Source organism: Anomaloglossus baeobatrachus, chromosome 7 (assembly GCF_048569485.1).
Source record: "Anomaloglossus baeobatrachus isolate aAnoBae1 chromosome 7, aAnoBae1.hap1, whole genome shotgun sequence".
NCBI classification, from domain to species: Eukaryota; Metazoa; Chordata; class Amphibia; order Anura; family Aromobatidae; genus Anomaloglossus; species Anomaloglossus baeobatrachus.
In genome coordinates, this window is record NC_134359.1 from 303819656 (window position 1) to 303837870 (window position 18215).

The 18215-nt window shown below is 52.9% G+C and overlaps 1 protein-coding gene across 1 annotated transcript in view; it reads left to right on the plus strand.

Moving 5' to 3' along the window:
* Window positions 1-18215, plus strand: part of LOC142246803 (transmembrane protease serine 9-like) — an 85180-nt gene that overhangs the window by 49584 nt on the left and 17381 nt on the right. Inside the window, exon 8 of the mRNA XM_075319851.1 lies at window positions 17960-18191. Coding sequence (XP_075175966.1) covers window positions 17960-18191 — 232 coding nt within the window. The remainder of the gene's footprint in view (window positions 1-17959; window positions 18192-18215) is intronic.

Genomic DNA, 18215 nt, shown 5'->3' on the forward strand with positions numbered 1-18215 from the left:
ACATGTTTATAGGAAGCACGGCTCATGAGATATTAAACATTTATTCTTGGTGCCTGTCTGTCTCAGGTGTACAGGATGCCACTATTTAATTTGACACTTCTTCTGCAGCGTCACAGAGGGAGGGTCTTCCTCCCCTTTATTGTTCTCAAGGCCTAAACAGCTCATCCAATTTCCATTTCATAGGACTTTGCCTTTTTTCACACCACTGCTAACAGACAATTTCTTCCAGTTAATTAGCATACTTATTGAAGCCTTCTTAGGCCTTCATACCTTGACAAGATGGCGGCTATAGGAATATGGCTTAATAACTCAGAATATATCCCTATTTCCTCACACCTCCCTCCTTTAGAGGGCACAAGGGGGCAGCACATTCCTGTGTTCCCCCGCACACCCGTCCGCGACCTCTCCATGTTTACAGACCTTCTTGTGGCGAATGGTGAAGTTGTATTGCTGGAGTGCCAGGCTCCATCCCAACAACCTCCCATTTGTCCTGGAGACTGTGTGTAACCAGCTGAGGGGATTGTGGTCTGTCTCCACGATGAAGCGGCGCCCGTATAGGTAGGGTTGCAGACGCTGCAGAGCCCACACTATGGCTGCATTCCTTTTCCATCATGGAGTAGGCCACCTCCCTTGGCAACAGCTCCTTGCTCAGATACAAGACTGGGTGCTCTTGGCTCGCAGACGCCACCTGGCTGAGCACCGCACCGAGGACGAAGTCACTGGCGTCGGTTTGTACTACAAACAGCCGTGTGAAGTCGACTTGTGGACTTGTACAGTCCAAATGGGGTAATAAAGGCAGAGCGTTCCCTGGCCTCGCGAGTCAGGGGGATCTGACAATATCCCCGGATCAGATCCATGATGGTCAGGTACTGAGCCCCGGCCAACTGATCGAGCAGGTCATCGATGCGTGGCATTGGGTACGCATCGGCGACCGTGACAGCATTGAGCCCCCTGTAGTCCATGCAGAACCAAGTGATTCGGTCCTTCTTTGGGACGAGGACTACAGGCGAGGCCCAAGCGCTGTTGGATGCCTAGATCACCCCCCAGCTTCAGCATCTCGTCAGTCTCCTGACGCATGTGCTGCTGCACCTCCAGGGAGACCCGATATGCTGAACGCCGGATCGGTGGGTGATCCCCAGTGTCCACGTGATGGACGACCAACTCAGACCTTCCGGGCTGGTTGGTAAACAACCCCCGGAAGGGGTGTAGGCTGGCCCACAGCTGGGACCATTGGTCCTCCAAAAGCTGGTGGCCAACCTCCACATCCTCAATGGATCCACCTGCCCTAACCTGGGCGAGCATATCCAGGAGGGTTTCAGCCTCTCCCTCTTCGGGCAGGTTGCACACGGGGAGTGCACATGCCTCCCGCTCATGATGTGCCTTCATCATGTTCACATGGAAGGCCTTCCGCCTTCCACGGGCAGGGTCCAGGGTGATCAGGTACGTTACAGGGTTGAGCTGCTGGTACACGAGGTATGGGCCTTCCCAGGCTGCCTGAAGCTTATCCTGTGGTACGAGGACCAGTACCCACACCTTTTGAGGTCCAAGATCAGGTACTTGGCTCACTGGTCCTTGTCCAGATTGTGCTGCAGGCAAGTCCGTTCAAAGGCCGTCAGAAAAGAGTCCAAGTCTCCATCCTTCTCCAGCACTGGGAAGTCGTCAACACGGACCTTTGGAAGCTTGGTGTCTCGATGGTCACGGGTGAATGATGAGGGCTGGAGCTGAGCTAGCTGCAGCTGGTGGTCACGCTCTGCTTTACGCTCCGCAGCCTCATGCTCTGCCTTGCGCTCTGCCATGAGGTCCTTGTAGCCCTCCCGGTCTCCAGCCTGGAGTAGGAACATAGCCATTTGTAGAAGGGCATCCGAGCCTGCCAGGCTCGGTGGATTGGCAAGTGGTGATCTGCGACATGCTGCAGATCCAGGTGATGAGCGACCCACTGCAGAGCCTGCTGATTCACTGTCCACTGCAGGGTGGAGGACTGGCATCTGGCTCCTTGAGGACCCTTGGGTGGGCTCCTCCTTGCATTGTCCATAATTGCCAGGTTGTGCGATGTCCTCTGCAGAGTTGTTATTGGGTGTCGGGCTCCTGGAGGACTCGTGGACAACCTCCTCATCGCTGCACACAACACCGTCCGCCACCTCTTTGGCTCCGGCCAGAGCATTGGCCAGTTCTTTAGCTTTGCTCCTGGTGTTCTCAGCCATTCTTGTAGGCTTTGGTCACTGACACAGAACTGACACCTGATGCCTCCACACACCTTACAGTATCTGCACTCTGACACTCTAGTGTTGAGCTGGTCTGAAGGCTACAGCAGCCACAGCTGCTACTGGCAGGCTTTAGTGTTTGGGAATATGGGTCTCACACTCACACACACTATTATCTCGATCCCACCGCTGCCACCAATATGTCACGAACAGCCGGGGGGTAGTAAGCGGAAGCTACAGCCCCCATTTCCACCCCCGACAGACCAAGCATGTGACACGCTCTCTAGCGCCCTTCTTATAGTCAGGCCAATTATGGAATTGCCCGACAATAAGCCAGGAGGCCACTATTCTACTATGCCGATAATTGAAGGGTTCCCGGTGAGAGCAAGGTATATATCCCCCGACCTCTGCGGACGGAATATATCTAAACCTCCCCAGATCTCACTGGTTGCCCCACAATGATCCTTGGCATAAACTCGCTGCAACCAATCGATTACGATAACTATTACGCCGAGCACACAGATGTGGAATTCAGGATCGAGATAACAGAACAGCCCAAGATTAAATTATATATTTTAATCGGCCTAAGCCACACTAGATACTACAATACATACAATATGGGATTTACAGAAAATATATATATATATATATATTTGTGAGATTCATGTGGGATTAGTGGATGAGGGCAGGTATATCTCACCCCGGTATCGGTCCTATGTGACTTAGCCTGGTCAGGATCACCTGGTTACTAATGGATTAATGGGAGGTGAAGGACTGATGTAAAAGGAGTCTGGGAAGTTGGGGGAGGCTGCTCCAGCTGGGAACACAGAACGCCTGTCTGTGTAGGAGACACTTGTGAGTGGGAGCAGTGCTTGATGTCTGTATGGTTTAGCTGGAAGGGAGAAGCCCTCCAGTTTGTAGTTAGGATATCACCCTGTATAGTTAGCGCCGGAGGACAGGCAAGGATTTATTTTGTTGGTGTTTTTCTTTTGTTTATGCTTCACTGCAATAAACCTGACCAAGCGTCAGTTACACCTGGAATTCGGCTGTCTGCCTGAGGTGAATACGTGCCCTTTGAACCCAGCAAAGGCGATCACCGACCGTATTATCACAATATATATATATAATATATATATATATATATATATATTTATACCGTATATATTTATATTACAGGTAAGTTATGGATCACAGGCAGGCATACAGATCAAGTAGTTACCTTTTGCGTCTGGCTACAGGGGGGCGCCGTTCGACCAGGGTTTCATGGACTTCCTCACATGTGTATCGGACACATGGTTCCCGAGTAAAGACAAGCCAAAACATGGCCACATTGCCTTTATCAAACTGGCTACAATCCATGTCCCCTCTTACCTAGTGGCCTCACAGGGGAGCACTGCCCCACCCCTGTCCTGGGTCTGAAACAATATCCCAAAGTGATTATTGGCCATAACTTGGCCTGGGAATGTCGTAGGCGGACGACAATGCTTTCATATTTACAGTTATGATTTTATCTTCACAATGATAGGACGCATGATTAGTCTGCTGGTACCCCACTGGCCAATATCAACTTTGGGATACCTACAGATGTCCCACGCCTATATAAAATATGTGCTAGAATTGTCGGAATGCCTGGATGCGATATTTCTACTTGACATGTTTATAGGAAGCACGGCTCATGAGATATTAAACATTTATTCCTGGTGCCTGTCTGTCTCAGGTGTACAGGATGCCTCTATTTAATTTGTCACTTCTTCTGCAGCGTCACAGAGGGGGGTCTTCCTCCCCTTTATTGTTCTCAAGGCCTAAACAGCTCATCTAATTTCCATTTCATAGAACTTCGCCTTTTGTCACACCACTGCTAACAGACAATTTCCTCCAGTTAATTACCATACTTATTGAAGCCTCCTTAGGCCTTCCTACTTTGACAAGATGGCGGCTATAGGAATATGGCTTAATAGCTCAGAATATATCCCTATTTCCTCACATATACATTTGAGAAGAACAGATAAAAAATTACAATTGTTATCATAAGTTTTTGTTATGTTCACTAAAGTGCACATGTGGCAAATAACGTGAAATAAGGATTTACATAAAAACGACTGCACCTGACCCATCCGATTTTTGTAGAGAATAGAGGTCCCAGCTGTGCAGTCCCTAAAGACCCCTGCGCAGATGGAAAGAAACATACCTGGATGACTCAGCTGACCACTTGGACCTTTGTTTCCTAAGCGGCCATCAAGTGTTCCACGTACGTCCTTAAGAATTCGGGTGAAGGGGCAAAGTGAATTACAACATAGAAACACTTGTTGGCAAAAAGGCAATGAACACCTCATCAGCCCTCACCACCTCAGCCCTCTCTTCCTCAGCCCTCTCTTCCTCAGCCCTCACCCCCTCAGCCCTCACCCCCTCAGCTCCTCAACCCCTCACTTCCTCAGCCCCTCACCTCTTCAGCCCCTCACCTCCTCAGCCCTCTCTTCCTCAGCCCTCACGCCCTCAGCTCTTTCTTCCTCAGCTCTCACCCCCTCATCCCTCACCCCCTCAGCCCCTCCCCCCCTCAGCCCCTCACCTCCTCAGCCCCTCACCTCCTCAGCCCTGTTCTCCTCAGGCCTCTTCTCCTCAGCCCTCTTCTCCTCAGCCCCTCACCTCCTCAGCCCTCTTCTCCTCAGCCCCTCACCTCCTCAGCCCCTCCCCTCCTCAGCCCCTCCCCTCCTCAGCCCTCCCCTCCTCAGCCCCTCTCCGCCTCACCCCCTCTCTGCCTCAGCCCCTCCCCTCCTCAGCCCTCCCCTCCTCAGCCCCTCACCTCCTCAGCCCCTCCCCTCCTCAGCCCTCACTTCCTCAGCCAATCCCCTCCTCAGCACCTCCCCTCCTCAGCCCCTCTACTCCTCAGCCCTCCCCTCCTCAGCCCCTCTCCGCCTCACCCCCTCTCTGCCTCAGCCCCTCACCTCCTCAGCCCCATATCTCCTAAGCCCCTCATCTCCTCAGCCATTCATCTCCTCAGCCTCTCATCTCCTCAGCCCCTCACCTCCTCAGCCCCTCATCTCCTCAGCCCCTCACCTCCTCAGCCCCTCACCTCCTTAGCCGCTCACCTCCTTAGCCGCTCACCTCCTTAGCCCCTCACCTCCTTATCCCCTCACCTCCTTATCCCCTCACCTCCTTAGCCCCTCACCTCCTTAGTCCCTCTCCTTCTTAGCCCTCACCTCCTCACCACACTCAGCCCCTCACCTACTCAGCCCCTCTCCTTCTTATCCTCTCACCTCCTTAGCCCCTCACCTCCTTAGCCCCTCATCTCCTTAGCGCCTCACCTCCTTAGCCCTCACCTCCTCACCACACTCAGCCCCTCACCTACTCAGCCCCTCTCCTCCTTATCCCCTCACCTCCTTATCCCCTCACCTCCTTAGCCCCTCACCTCCTTAGCCCCTCATCTCCTTAGCCCCTCACCTCCTTAGCGCCTCACCTCCTTATCCCCTCACCTCCTTAGCCCCTCACCTCCTTAGCCCCTCATCTCCTTAGCCCCTCACCTGCTTAGCCCCTCATCTCCTTAGCCCTCACATCCTTAGCCCCTCACCTAATCACCACACTCAGCCCCTCACCTACTCAGCCCCTCCCCTCCTCAGCCCCTCTCAGCCTCAGCCCCTCACCTCTTCAGCCCCTCACCTCTTCAGACCCTCACCTCCTTAGCCCCTCACCTCCTTAGCCCCTCACCTCCTTAGTGCCTCACCTCCTTAGCCCTCACCTCCTTAGCCCCTCACCTCCTTAGTGCCTCACCTCCTTAGCCCTCACATCCTTAGCCCCTCACCTCCTTAGCCCCTCACCTGCTTAGTGCCTTACCTCCTTAGTGCCTCACCTCCTTAGCCCTCACATCCTTAGCCCTCACCTCCTCACCACACTCAGTCCCTCACCTACTCAGTTCTCACCTACTCAGTTCTCACCTACTCAGCCCCTCACCACACTCAGCCCCTTACCTCCTCAGCCCCTCACCGCCTTAGCTCCTCACCTTCTCCCTTCTCAGCCCTCACCTCCTGAGTCCTCAACCACAGACATCTTTCTTATTTTTCCTGTCATTATAGACCGAGAAATTTCCTCACAACTGCGTCACTTCCTTATACCATATAAGGCAAAGGTAGTGTTCAGAACGGCCAGCAGAGGTCAGTGTAGATGCTACAACTCTCAGAGCAAGGCTTCAGAAGGCACAGATCATGTCCACCATGATAAACATATGGCCCATCAGGGTACATTCCAGTAGTGTCTTCTCTGGGTCACTACACTATTACCCCTGGCAGTTATATATCTTGTGGCACACTAGCACACATCCATCCAGGCAGCACTTTTACCCCCAGTAGTTTTTTATATATATATATATATATATATATATATATATATATAGTGGCTCACTAGCACACGTCCGTCCAGGTAGGACTATTACCCCTAGTACTTATATATCTTGTGGCACACTAGCACACGTCCATCCAGGCAGTACTATTACCCCTGGTAGCTTTATATATATATATATATATATATATATATATATATATATATATATATACTGTATATATATATAGTGGCACACTAAGACACGTCCATCCTGCTCCTTGATGGCCCCAGACTTGTCCCTCAGACACTGTCAGGTGCCTTGTGACTATCAGTGCTGCCTCCGTATTATCATTTTATCTTACAGGAATCCGGATCCTTCCATCTATACAATTGTTCTGGGTTTGTACCAATTGGATCATCCAAGCTCACACCAGATCGTCTCCACCATTGAAGAAATCATCACCTATCCGGGATACGATGTGGTTGGGAGCAAAGGAGACATCGCTCTGATAAAGTTGTCCAGTTCAGTCCCGTTCTCCTCATACATCCAGACAATCCACCTTCCAGATGGATCATCCGTCTTCCCCTGCGGCATGGACTGCTGGAGCACAGGCTGGGGGATGACCGGCTCCAACTGTAGGCATCTCCCTCATCCCCCCTTCACTCTTCCCATGTCTGTGCAGACAGTATATAGTGCCCTCTCCTTATACTTATTTCCTGAGAGATTTGACTCGCCCACCCCAGGGCTATGGGACACCCGGTGCCGGGTCGGACTAGTCCGGTGGTAGTCAGTGGTGGCTGGGCCCGGCTCCGTGGCCCTGGTGGGTGTCAGTTTAATATGTGGCTTGATGAATAAAGTTTGTGTTCGTGACGCCACCTGTGGTCTGCGGTTAATAAGCCGCCGCTGCTGTGTGAGGTCTCCGGGGTGATGATATAGCAGCGATGGTGGTACTGCTCCCCACAGGTGGAGCGGAGCCCCGGGGACACTGTTAGTGCTCGTGAAAGTCTATGGTGTTGTGTGGCTAACACGGTGCAGGGCCGACAGGCAATGAAAGAACCAGGCACAAACAACAGTCTCTTTACCTTTTCCTCTTTTACTTTGGAAACAGTCCAGCCCTGGGAGACCGTTACAGGTGGTGATGGGGATCCGGTCGGCCTGGAAGTACTTGGGGTGATCTTTCTGGCCAGCTGAGTATGAGGCCTACTCCTGTGCTTTTCTTTGTTATGATAGGACCCTGCTTCTCTGAATCCAGCAATGGCCCTCTTTGCTGCTGGGACCAATGGTACGTCCCTTTCCCTCTGTAGCAGGCTGCGCAGGCCCTCTCTGCTGCTTCTCTGCTGGAGTCCACACCGGGCCCTGATGCTGCAGCTGTGTCTTCGGGATGTATATGGGTCAGGTGCTTGCAGCTCTCCTGCCCTTCGGATTCGGCTACCAGGGAGTATTTTAAGCCCTGGTGGCCACAGACTCCGATGTCCGAGTCTCTTCGCTGCCTCTCTGCTCCTCCTGCTTCCCTGGGCCAAGCTACTCTAGCTCTAGGCCCCAGATCCACAGGACAGCACACTCTGCGTCTGCTTCCTTTCACTTCTCTCTACAGACTGACTGCTACTTCCTCCCTCAGGTCAGACTTGAGGAAGGCTCCCTGGAATTCCAGGTTCAGAGCTCCCCCTGCTGGCCGGAGGGAGAACTGCGTTGGGTGTTAAAACTTGCTGGCCAATGGACCTCCCAATTACCTCCAGGCTCAGCATTAACCCTTTGGAAGGGCAATGCTGTTGTGGCGACCAGGTCCTGGGGCGCCACACTCCCCCTTAGTTAAATTCAGTACTCCCGGACTGTAGAAACAAAACAGGTTACAACATTTCATCCCATTGTGGGAGGCGCATTACTTAAACGTTACAACTTAAACACTACTATAGATTCCAGTGTGGCTCCCTGCCGGGTGTCCATTACACTGCTCCATGGGGAACCCGCCGCGATCAAACCCCCAACGTAGGCTCTGGGCGTGCGTCAGAGCATTGATGACCCCACTCTATGCACGCCGGACGGGTTTTTCTTCAGGGGTGTTGAGCACACTGGTGCTAACTATGAACAATTTAGGTGTTGGCCACCCATAGTCCAGTGGCCCAATTGTCCATTTACTTAATCACCTAAGACAAAAAGCATTTTATACACAACATGACAGACATTTCACATAACTATTTACATTCTGTTAGGTATTTTATTTTCTATGTTCTATACCTTGGAGGGGGCTGTCCCCGAGTGCTACGTTGGGACCGGCGTAGCTCTGGGGTTTGTCCCTGACTACTTGGAGTGTCTCCCCCCCCCCCCCCGTGTTATTGGTAGGCCTAACCCTGACAGGGATGCACGTTGGTTGCCTACGGGATCTCATATTCGCCAAGGGTACGGCAGGTTCACCACTGGCAGGGGGTTGAACCTCCTGTTCCACTGCTGGCGTGTCATCTTGTGTTGGAGCGGACGGTTCTTTAGGTGGATCTGGAACCTCTTCTGTTTCTGGCTCGACCAACTGCGGGAACGTCAAAACTGGTACCACTATGGCATTGTTTATTCGGGTCCAAGTTTTGGGGAATTTTCCAAGGATTGTTTGGATCATCTCCTCCTCTTTTTCTTGACTTTGGGGACTTTCTTGTACTTCTTCCACTTCCCTTTGGATCCTGCACCGTTCAGGGCACGCTTTCAGGCGGTCTCGAGAAACTGCTTGATAGGTCTTGCCTTCATCCTTGCTTATGAGGCATACCTTACTATTGTCAAAGTTGGAGGGGATAATGGTGTAGGGTTCATTCTCCCACTGATCATCCAATTTATGTGCCCTCCGCTTCTTCTTGAGGACCTGTTCTCCAGGTGCTAAGGGAGTTGCTGGGGCTGTTTGATTGTAATGCTGCTCTTGTCTCGTTCTTGCTTGAGACAGGCTCCTTTCTACGCATTCCTGGACCTTACAGTACTGCTGCTGCCGCTCTGTATCCCAATCCTCTATTTCCTGAACCGCCTCAGGTGACACAGTCCCCATCTCAAAGTCAACAGGTAACTTGCCAGGTCTGGCTCGCATCAGGTAAGCAGGGCTGCAGTTGGTCGAATTTACCGGGATATGGTTGTACAAGTCTACCAGATCTGGTAACTTCTCTGGCCATTGGTTTCTTTCTTCCAAAGGTAGAGTCTTGAGCATATCAATAACCCCATGGTTCATCTTCTCGCACAATCCATTGGTTTGGGGGTGGTACGGTGTGGTTCTGATTTTCTTACAACCGTACATGTTACAGAACTCTTGGAACACTTCTGCCTCGAATGCAGGACCTTGATCAGTCAGTACCCTTTCAGGGTAACCGTGAGGTCGACAAAAGTATGCCTGAAATGCTCTTGCTGCTGTTCTGGCTGTCTGGTCCTTCACGGGCACTACTACCAGGAAACGAGAGTAATGGTCCACAATGGTGAGGGCGTACACATAACCTGACCGGCTTGGTGTTAATTTCACGTGGTCCAGGGCCACCAACTCCAGGGGCTGCTTCGTGACAATTGGCTGTAGGGGAGACCTCTGGCTGGCATCATCTTTCCGCCTCAGGTTACACAGACCACAGTCTCGGCACCACTTCTCGACTGTCTTTCTCATGTGCACCCCGTAGAACCGATCACGGAGTAGGGTCTCCAACTTCTTCCACCCGAAGTGTCCTGCGTTATCATGATAAGCTGCTAGGACCATTGGAGCATCCCTCTGCGGGACCACTATCTGCCAGACGAGTTCATTCGTTCGCCAGTTGACATATCTCTTGCATAGCTTGCCTTGGTAGGTGAACAGTCGTCCCCTCTCCTTCCACAGCTGCTGGGCTTCTTCTTGAGCATCTGGGCCAAGATGGGTCTCAGCTTGTGCTAGCTTTTCTTTGACCAATCACACGGCCGGGTCACCGTTCTGTGTCTCTTCCCAATTATGGTGGAGTAATGGGTTGACCGAGACCTCGTGCTGGCTCGAGCGCTTCACTCCTACAGCATGCTCACACTGGGAAACACCTTGGTGATGGAAAGCCGGTAACTCTATCTCTTCGAGTTCATCCAGGTCTTCTCCAGACTCGGGTAAGTGAGGCATTCTGGACAGCGCATCAGCATTGTTATTCTTCTTGCCAGCCCGGTACTTGATGGTAAAGTCGAAGTTAGACAGCCGGGCCATCCATCGCTGTTCCAACGCACCTAACTTGGCTGTTGCCAGATGTGTCAACGGATTGTTGTCCGTGAAGATGGTGAACTTGGCCGATGCCAGATAGTGCTTGAAGCGTTCAGTCACCGCCCAAACAATAGCGAGGAACTCCAGCTTGAAGGAACTGTAGTTTTCTGGATTCCTTTCTGTGGGCCGCAGCTTCCTACTGGCGTAAGCTATCACCTTCTCTCTGCCTCCCTGCACCTGGGACAGAACTGCTCCCAGTCCCACGTTGCTGGCGTCTGTATACAGTACAAACGGCTGGCTGTAGTCAGGGTAGGCCAGAATTTCTTCTCCCGTGAGAGCCCCTTTCAGCCGGACAAAGGATGTTTCTATTTGGCTGCTCCATTCAAATGGAGGGCTCTGCTTCTTAGCCTGCTTTGGCTGGCCCACCAGGAGATCTTGAAGAGGCGCTGCTATCTTTGTGAAACCATCAATAAACCTTCGGTAGTAGCCCACCAGCCCAAGGAACTGCCGCACCTTCTGCGCTGACCACATGACCCAGGTACTGTACCTTTGGCTTCAAGAGGTGACATTTGGACGGCTTGATCTTCAGGCCATATTTCGACAAAGACTCAAATACTTCTGCTAAGTGCCTCAGGTGGTCTTCATAAGTCTTGGAGTAGACTATGACGTCATCCGGGTACAACAGCACGGTTTCAAAGTTGTGGTGGCCCAAGCAGCACTCCATCAACCTTTGGAATGTCCCTGGGGCGTTGCAGAGCCCGAATGGCATACAGTTGAACTCGCAGAGGCCCATTGGTGTCGTGAATGCAGTCTTCTCCTTGTCCGCCTCTGCCACGGGAACCTGCCAATACCCACTGGTGAGATCCAAGGTGGAGAAATAGTTAGCTGACTTTAAGGCTGTTAGTGACTCCTCTATTCTGGGCAGTGGATAAGCATCTTTATGTGTAATGCGGTTAATTTGCCTGTAATCTACGCACATTCTCATTGTACCATCTTTTTTCTTTACGAGCACTAGTGGAGCTGCCCAGGGGCTACAACTATCTCTGATAACCCCAGCCTCCTTCATTTCCCGTAACATTTCTTTGGCACGCTGATACTGTGCGGGGGGTACAGGGCGGTATCTCTCTTTAATGGGATGATGATCACCCGTGGGGATTTGATGTTTAACCCCTTTCAACTGCCCAAAATCTAGGGGGTGTTTGCTGAAGACCCGCTCGTACTCCTGTACCACCCGGTAAACCCCATGCTTTTGGTGTGAGGGGGTGGAATCGGTGCCCACATGTAATTTTTGGCACCAGTCTTCCAGCCGCCCCTTGGAGCCATTGTCTTCCGCCTGGTCAGACGGGATCAAGGGTCCCACTGCTTTGATGGTATTGTTGCTGACAGTGTACAGTTTTGCTACAGTGGCGTACCGGGGCAATTTGGCCTCCTCCTCCCCACAATTCAGGACACGGACGGGCACTCTCCCCTTGCGGACGTCTGCTACCCCTCTGGCTACCAGGACTCCAGGCCTACTGTCTGAATACACCGGTTCTACCAAGGCATGGTAATCCTGACCCTTGAGGCCTATTGCTGCCCGACACCATATCAACATTTCACTTCTTGGGGGTATTGCAATGGGGAGGGGGTCACTTACCCTCACACTGCCAATTTCTCCTCCGGCCAGCTCTACCTGCTGCCTCCTCATCAGGGCTCTGATCTCCCTCTGTAGGGCACGCTGCTGCCCGGAGCTGGCAGTTTCAGACGCCTGTTGCAACAAAACTATCACTTCGGCAATACAATTTTCTATCACATTTGTACCAATGGTTAGCAGTGGGTCAGATTCTTTGCGATCAATATCTACAATTATCATCCCCTGACATGGCAATTCTACCCGCCCCACTTTAATGGTTACTGCTTTATACCCAATTTGAGGTAAGGGCTGACCATTACTGGCCACAATTGTTAAATCATCATCTGGGCCATGGTCAATGTCTGAATCAGCCCAATATCTTTTGTACAGTTTATAAGGGATGGTTGTTACCTGGGACCCCGTATCCAGGAGGGCATTCAAAGGGATCCCATCCAGCACAATAGGAAGGACCGGTCGTCCTCCCACATACTTGCTGCGGCTGGGGGTTGAGCCGGGCTTCCTTACACCTGGGGGTTGGCTCCTGGCCCCAGGCTCGGCCCATTTAAAGGACAGTGTCGTGCAATGTGGCCCGCCTGGCTGCAGCGGCGGCAGATCGGTTGTCCCGTTGAATCATACCGGTCTGTGTCTCTGCCTCGGGTCGGCGGAATCCTCCTCTGTCGCATCCATGGGACGTCATCTGGGCTGGAGGCCAACTCGATTCTTGCAGGCGATGGAGTCACTTGTAGAGACTGCACGGTCTTGGCAAGGGCAGCTACAGTCTTGGTCAGCTCCTGGACCTGCTGTCTGAGCTCTGCAGTGGGATCCTTATCCAGGGACTGCGCCTCAGCCCCTGCAGCGGCTCGTGTTGCAGGCACCACCCCGGGGTACGTGATAGCAAGAGGCCGGAGGGGTACTGGGTCATTCGGTGTAAATTCTCTCAGTACCCGCTTGGCCTGGTCCTTAAACTTTGCAAAGTCCAGAGCAGGGTTCTGCAGGACCATGATACGCAGCTGGGTCCTGTGGGCATCTGACAGGAGCCCCTCTATGGACTGCTCAGTTAGGAGTTTGTCTCCTTCTCGTACACTCTCTGGGTCCACCTGTTTAACTGCTTTCAGGGCCTCCTGCAAGTTTAAGGCATAGTCCCTTATGCTGTCTGTGGCCCGCTGCTTGCACCCAAAGAATCTCATCTTTATTTCCGCTGCGGTGCGGGTGTCAAAAGTACTCTTCAGCTTGGCCAGTATCTGGGTTACTGTCCCTTTATCTGTATCAGGCCAGGACTTCACTTCACGCTGGGCCGCGCCGGCTAGCTGCCCCATTAATATGCCCACCTTCTAGCTCTCAGTCAGCGGATACACCCGGAACAAGCTGTGCAGACTTTCTCTGAAGTCGCTCAAGGTATGGGACTCCCCGGAGTACTGTGGCAGCCATTCTGCTCCCGGGATGTACGGCATTGTGATCGGCATTACCGGCGCTACAGCGGGGGCTGGGGCGGCGGCGACTGGGATTGCTTCGGCCGGTGCTGCGGCGCCTCGGGCTATGGCAGCCACCTGCTCTCCCTCTGAGTCGGACATCTTCCTCCCCCTTAGTGAACCTTACCAGGCTCCGTTCACTTTTCAAATTCCCTTCTGGGTCGCGCAGGGTTAACAGCGCTCTGCTCTGATGGCGCGCTCCCTTCGCGCTCTTTGTCAGGCACGCCCCCTTTCCTCCTGCGCTCGGCGAGGCTAATGGCGGCGGCAGTTTGCAAACAGTAACACAGTCTTTTAAGCACAGTTTCTGCAGGCGCACAGTACCCGGTGGGAGCGGGCACGAAATCCTGTTCGTGACGCCAAAATTGACTCGCCCACCCCAGGGCTATGGGACACCCGGTGCCGGGCCGGACTAGTCCGGAGGTAGTCAGTGGTGGCTGGGCCCAGCTCCGTGGCCCTGGTGGGTGTCAGTAGAATATGTGGCTTGATGCATAAAGTTTGTGTTCGTGACGCCACCTGTGGTCTGCGGTTATTAAGCCGCCGCTGCTGTGTGAGGTCTCCGGGGTGATGATATAGTAGCGATGGTGGTACTGCTCCCCACAGGTGGAGCGGAGCCCCGGGGACACTGTTAGTGCTCGTGAAAGTCTATGGGGTTGTGTGGCTAACACGGTGCAGGGCCGACAGGCAATGAAAGAACCAGGCACAAACAACAGTCTCTTTACCTTTTCCTCTTTTACTTTGGGAACAGTCCAGTCCTGGGAGACCGTTACAGGTGGTGATGGGGATCCGGTCGGCCTGGAAGTACTTGGGGTGATCTTTCTGGCCAGCTGAGTATGAGGCCTACTCCTGTGCTTTTCTTTGTTATGATAGGACCCTGCTTCTCTGAATCCAGCAATGGCCCTCTTTGCTGCTGGGACCAATGGTTCGTCCCTTTTCCTCTGTAGCAGGCTGCGCAGGCCCTCTCTGGTGCTTCTCTGCTGGAGTCCACACCGGGCCCTGATGCTGCAGCTGTGTCTTCGGGATGTATATGGGTCAGGTGCTTGCAGCTCTCCTGCCCTTCGGATTCGGCTACCAGGGAGTATTTTAAGCTCTGGTGGCCACAGACTCCGATGTCCGAGTCTCTTCGCTGCCTCTCTGCTCCTCCTGCTTCCCTGGGCCAAGCTACTCTAGCTCTAGGCCCCAGATCCACAGGACAGCACACTCTGTGTCTGCTTCCTTTCACTTCTCTCTACAGACTGACTGCTACTTCCTCCCTCAGGTCAGACTTGAGGAAGGCTCCCTGGAATTCCAGGTTCAGAGCTCCCCCTGCTGGCCGGAGGGAGAACTGCGTTGGGTGTTAAAACTTGCTGGCCAATGGACCTCCCAATTACCTCCAGGCTCAGCATTAACCCTTTGGAAGGGCAATGCTGTTGTGGCGACCAGGTCCTGGGGCGCCACAGATTCAGTATGAAGGATAGAGCCGCGATCTAGACTACAACCTATGAGAAGAGCCAGGAGAGCCATGCTTCTCAGCCTCATCTATCATGTGTTACTTATGGAAATATTGGGGTCCCCCTATAGTTACAGAACCTGTACGGCCCTATAGTTGCAGAACATGTACGGCCCCTATAGTTACAGAACCTGTACGGCCCTATAGTTACAGAACCTGTACGGCCCCTATAGTTACAGAACCTGTACGGCACCTATAGTTACAGAACCTGTACGGCCCCTATAGTTACGGAACCTGTACTGCCCCTATAGTTACAGAACCTGTACGGCCCCTATAGTTACAGAACCTGTACGGCACCTATAGTTACAGAACCTGTACGGCACCTATAGTTACAGAACCTGTACGGCCCCTATAGTTACAGAACCTGTACGGCACCTATAGTTACAGAACCTGTACGGCCCCTATAGTTACAAAACCTGTATGGCCTTTATAGTTACAGAGCCTGTATAGCCTCTAGAGTTATAGAGCATATACTGCCCCTATAGTTACAGAGCCTGTAGGGCCCCTATAGTTACAGAGCCTGTAGGGCCTCTATAGTTACAGAACCTGTACGGTCCCTATAGTTACAGAACCTGTACGGCACCTATAGTTACAGAACCTGTACGGCCCCTATAGTTACAGAACCTGTATGGCCTTTATAGTTACAGAGCCTGTATAGCCTCTAGAGTTATAGAGCATATACTGCCCCTATAGTTACAGAGCCTGTAGGGCCCCTATAGTTACAGAGCCTGTAGGGCCCCTATAGTTACAGAACCTGTATGGCTCCTATAGTTACAAAACCTGTATGGCCTTTATAGATACAGAGCCTGTATAGCCTCTAGAGTTATAGAGCATATACTGCCCCTATAGTTACAGAGCCTGTAGGGCCCCTATAGTTACAGAGCCTGTACTGCCCCTATAGTTATAGAACATATACTACCCCCTATAGTTACAGAGCCTGTAGGGCCCCTATAGTTACAGAGCCTGGATGGCCCCTATAGTTACAGAGCCTGGATGGCCCCTATAGTTACAGAACCTGTATGTGTGGACCCTATAGCCATGGAAATACCACTCCATGACACGGGCACATCCCCTACAGGTTGCACTAATTATCACTTTTTTGCATCCAGATACCCCAGATAATGGGACCCTCCAGGAGGTGAGCATCCCCCTGATTGACTCCACCACGTGTGATGAGATGTATCATGTCATGTCTCCAGTAAATGCAAGCACCGTCCTGGTCCATGTGTGTCGCCCTGGGCAAGCCAGGGGACACAGATAACAACACCACTACACCCCACACCCCAGGTAGGCACATCAGCTAACCAGAAATCCTTGTTGCCTCCCTCCAGGAGTCTGTGATGCACACCAGGGGGTGGGCCAGGCGGTTGGCTCCGCCCACCAAGGAGCTCACAACTCTGGAGGCAGGAAGTTACCAGGCAGTTTAGCCCGGGGAGGGCAAGAGAGCAGATTAGCTCAGGAGGAGCTTGAGTGAAGAGCAGAGTAGCCCAGGCAGGGGCTAGAGGAAACAACCAGCAGTGAAAGTGAAAGAAAGGAAAGTGGAGAAGGAGGAAAGCAAGAAGTGGTGACAGAGCAGAGAGAAGGAGAAGCCTGAGAGCCCAGCTGTGTGTAGGGCTAGAACAGCAAGGTCAGCGACGGCGGTGACTGTCCGGAGTGGGACAGTTCGGAAGTTCCTGGAAGGACCCCGTTGGCTGTGTGCCCGGTGGTCTGGAGCAGTGTTCCGAAGGACAGTCAGCACCAGGGCAGGGGCCTCTCGGACCCCGGCAAGGCTAGGAGTCGCCCAATTTGCCGAATCCGTCAGTGAAGGGGACGCAGATCCCCCAGCAACAAAGTCCCGATTGACGGCAACAGCCCGACCATTACCGGGGAGACACCGCCACCGCCAAGGCACCAGTTTCCCCAGGGCCAGCGCCTGCGGGCAAAGTGTAGAGCTCCTCCGGCCCAGATTGCAGTCGGGGAGCGGGTAACCGGAGGGAATCCACCGCTACCATCAGTCAAAAAGGTGCAAGGAAGAGAGACGTCACCGTCACCTACCGGGAGTGCAGGTGCAACCGTCTGTGGGACCGTCCTACCAGCCGTTGGTTTACCGTACAAACTGTGTCCGTGTCTCAGGCTGAGTGAGTACCACAGTGCCGCAAGGCATAGCGCTGCCCCCGCGTCCCTGCGCCCTCCAGGCCCTACACTTCACATCTCTTCACCGGGCCCCGGGATCACCAACCCCTACCCACGGAGGGGCAACACAACACCTGGCTGCTCCCATCACCATCCCCGGGACCCCCACACTGAGCAGCGGTGGTGCCATCACCACAACCGTGGGTGGCGTCACGAACTATAATCCCAACAAACACCCCCCTTTTCACTCACGGGCGAGGAGTGTCGCTCGAGACACCCCAGGATCCGGCCCGCAGCTCGAGCCACCAGGAGCAACTGCCGGACCCGAGCAGAAGGGGTGAGCGCGGTGTGCTGACACCCTCCTCCCCGCCCGCGACACATGATTATGAGATTTGTGCCGGATTCATAGATGGAGAGACTGCCCTGTGTCAGGTACGTGTCCCATCCTAAAAGTCCAGTAAGTCATCATCAGAGTAAGGTGGTGAATGGTTGTGGTGGTCTTCTGTCCTGATGTCTAACCTCTGACGTTACATAGGATGACGGGTACCATCATTTGTGCTCTCTCCATTGACCAGCAGAACGGCTCTTGTTTTCTGTTACAGGGAGATGATGGATCACCTCTGGTGTGTAATGTGCAGAGAGTCTGGTACCAGGTCGGCATCGTCAGCCATGGAGTGGGCTGTGGAACTCCGTACCGCCCTGTAGTTTTCTCACTTGTTACACAGTATCAGTCGTGGATCCAGCAGTACCTGCCGTACGTGTCCTTCACAACAGTAACAAATATACCGAAACCTGACAGAGACTGTGTGGACTTCAGTTTTGGCACCAGTTCAGGTAACATGGTCTTCATGTTCATAA